The 1,699-nt window shown below is 38.0% G+C and overlaps 1 protein-coding gene across 1 annotated transcript; it reads right to left on the bottom strand.

Moving 5' to 3' along the window:
- Nucleotides 1-274: 274 nt before the first annotated feature.
- On the bottom strand, nucleotides 275-1,257 carry LOC127641580 (butyrophilin-like protein 2). The gene is made up of 3 exons (XM_052124579.1): nucleotides 1,212-1,257; nucleotides 744-1,088; nucleotides 275-663 (listed from the first exon to the last, which is right to left on the bottom strand). Exons 1-3 carry the CDS (start codon nucleotides 1,255-1,257, stop codon nucleotides 275-277), a joined length of 780 nt encoding a protein of 259 aa, XP_051980539.1.
- Nucleotides 1,258-1,699: the final 442 nt, after the last annotated feature.

Raw genomic sequence — 1,699 nt, 5'->3', positions numbered from 1 at the left:
CACACACACACACACACACACACACACACACACACACACACCCCTAAAGCAGGACTATCCCACATTAGAGGTGACTGAGGTGCTTTTTGTCCACAAACAGGAGTAAATATTCAGACTTTACTTTGAAAGAGTTTCTGAAGAACTGAAGCAGTTAATGAACAAGATCAAACTCAAACTGTTACTGTCACATTTAAAATGCTAATTCAATTTACATGCAACTAAACAACTAAACTGTATAAAACTCATATATCAGTTTAATCTTCAATTATTGCATTTATGTGTTTTTCTTATTTATCTGTGACTCACCCAGTTGTTCCAGTTCTACAGTTGTGTCGGCTGAAACTCCTCCAGCAAACACTTGACACATATAAACTCCTTTATCTTCAGTTCTGACACTCTTCAGTCTGAGAGAGAAGTTTCCTTTGGAGATTTCATCAGTGAAGAACTCAACTCTGTCTCTGTATTGCTCATGTGATGATTCGGGTAAAGGTTCATTGTTTTGGTAGAGCAGGACCAGAATATCTCCATCTTTATCTGTTTTCTTCCATGAAAGCTCTTCAATCTCTTCAGGTGTGATGTGAGAGTCCACAGAGCAGTTCAGAGTGACGTCTTCACCCGCATACGCAGATATGGAGTGATCTGATCCCGAGACTATCAAACGCTCTGAAAAAAGGAACAGTTGCAAATATACAGCGTACAATTTTATTATTCAACGTTAATATGCACCTCAACGAGATTCTTACCAACATGTTTTATTTCGACCACAGTTTCACCAGAATCCTGCCCACTGAAAACTTTACATCTGTACTTTCCCTCATCTTCAGCTGTCACATTGATCAACAGGAGGGAGAAGTTTCCGTGTTGAATCTGGTCAGTAAAGAAATGAGCTCTATCATGATAATCCTGCTGCTGGACCTCTGGTCGACTCTCACCATCTTGATACAGATGAACCAGAGTCTCTGTGTCTGATCTTCTCCAATCCACCTCCAGACCCTCCATTGTTAAGGGTTTGTCGACATAACAGGGCAAAACCACTGAACCTCCCAGAGGAACATCTAGAGGACCAGAGGGACCTCGCACCTGAAAGCCTGAAAGACAGAAAATGTAAGCGAGTTGTCTGAAATTTTGAAACATTCTACAATCTATGAATAAGAAACTATACCTACAAAAAGAAAACATTGTAACTCAAAGTGTAAATGGTTTATACATACCATCAGAGTTCACCAGCAGAAGTGAGATAATAATCAATTGGTACATCTTCATATAATAATCAATTTATGTAGGAACATCTTCATATAAAAATTCAGATGAAACAATTGTCATCTCTACTGTAAATCGTACAAATGCTCATGAGGTGTCTATACAGAGATTTACTTTCCTTTTCATGGAGAAAACACTGGGGCGACTCAGGTAATATAATCAGATTAAACATTACCAGAGCCATCAAGTATTATCTTCACAGCTAGCACACACTGTGTAAAGTTCATTTTATGAAACATATTTGAAATCAAAGGATGTTGTTAGACATGCTTGTTAAATGCATTAAATCACTGCTACACTTGGGTTTGAGTTACTTTGTGGTTTAATTGCAAATGTTGGAAAATGCACACAGCTTTAGAAAACATCATTAATAGATTCCAACGTTCAACAAATCATAAAACTTAATAGTACTAATAACTAATTGTGGCAGGGCAGAGGC

This window comes from Xyrauchen texanus, unplaced genomic scaffold, assembly GCF_025860055.1.
Source record: "Xyrauchen texanus isolate HMW12.3.18 unplaced genomic scaffold, RBS_HiC_50CHRs HiC_scaffold_1098, whole genome shotgun sequence".
Lineage (NCBI taxonomy): Eukaryota > Metazoa > Chordata > Actinopteri > Cypriniformes > Catostomidae > Xyrauchen > Xyrauchen texanus.
The sequence above is the reverse complement of the archived record's forward strand: the minus strand, read 5'-3'. Positions and strand labels throughout refer to the sequence as shown.

Coding starts and splice junctions, on each gene's coding strand:
- LOC127641580 (XM_052124579.1), bottom strand. CDS start 1,257: ATGTACCAATTGATTATTATCTCACTTCTGCTGGTGAACTCTGATG. Junction 1,089..1,211: donor TCTGCTGGTGAACTCTGATG/GTATGTATAAAC, acceptor TCTGTCTTTCAG/GCTTTCAGGTGCGAGGTCCC. Junction 664..743: donor GGTCGAAATAAAACATGTTG/GTAAGAATCTCG, acceptor TCCTTTTTTCAG/AGCGTTTGATAGTCTCGGGA.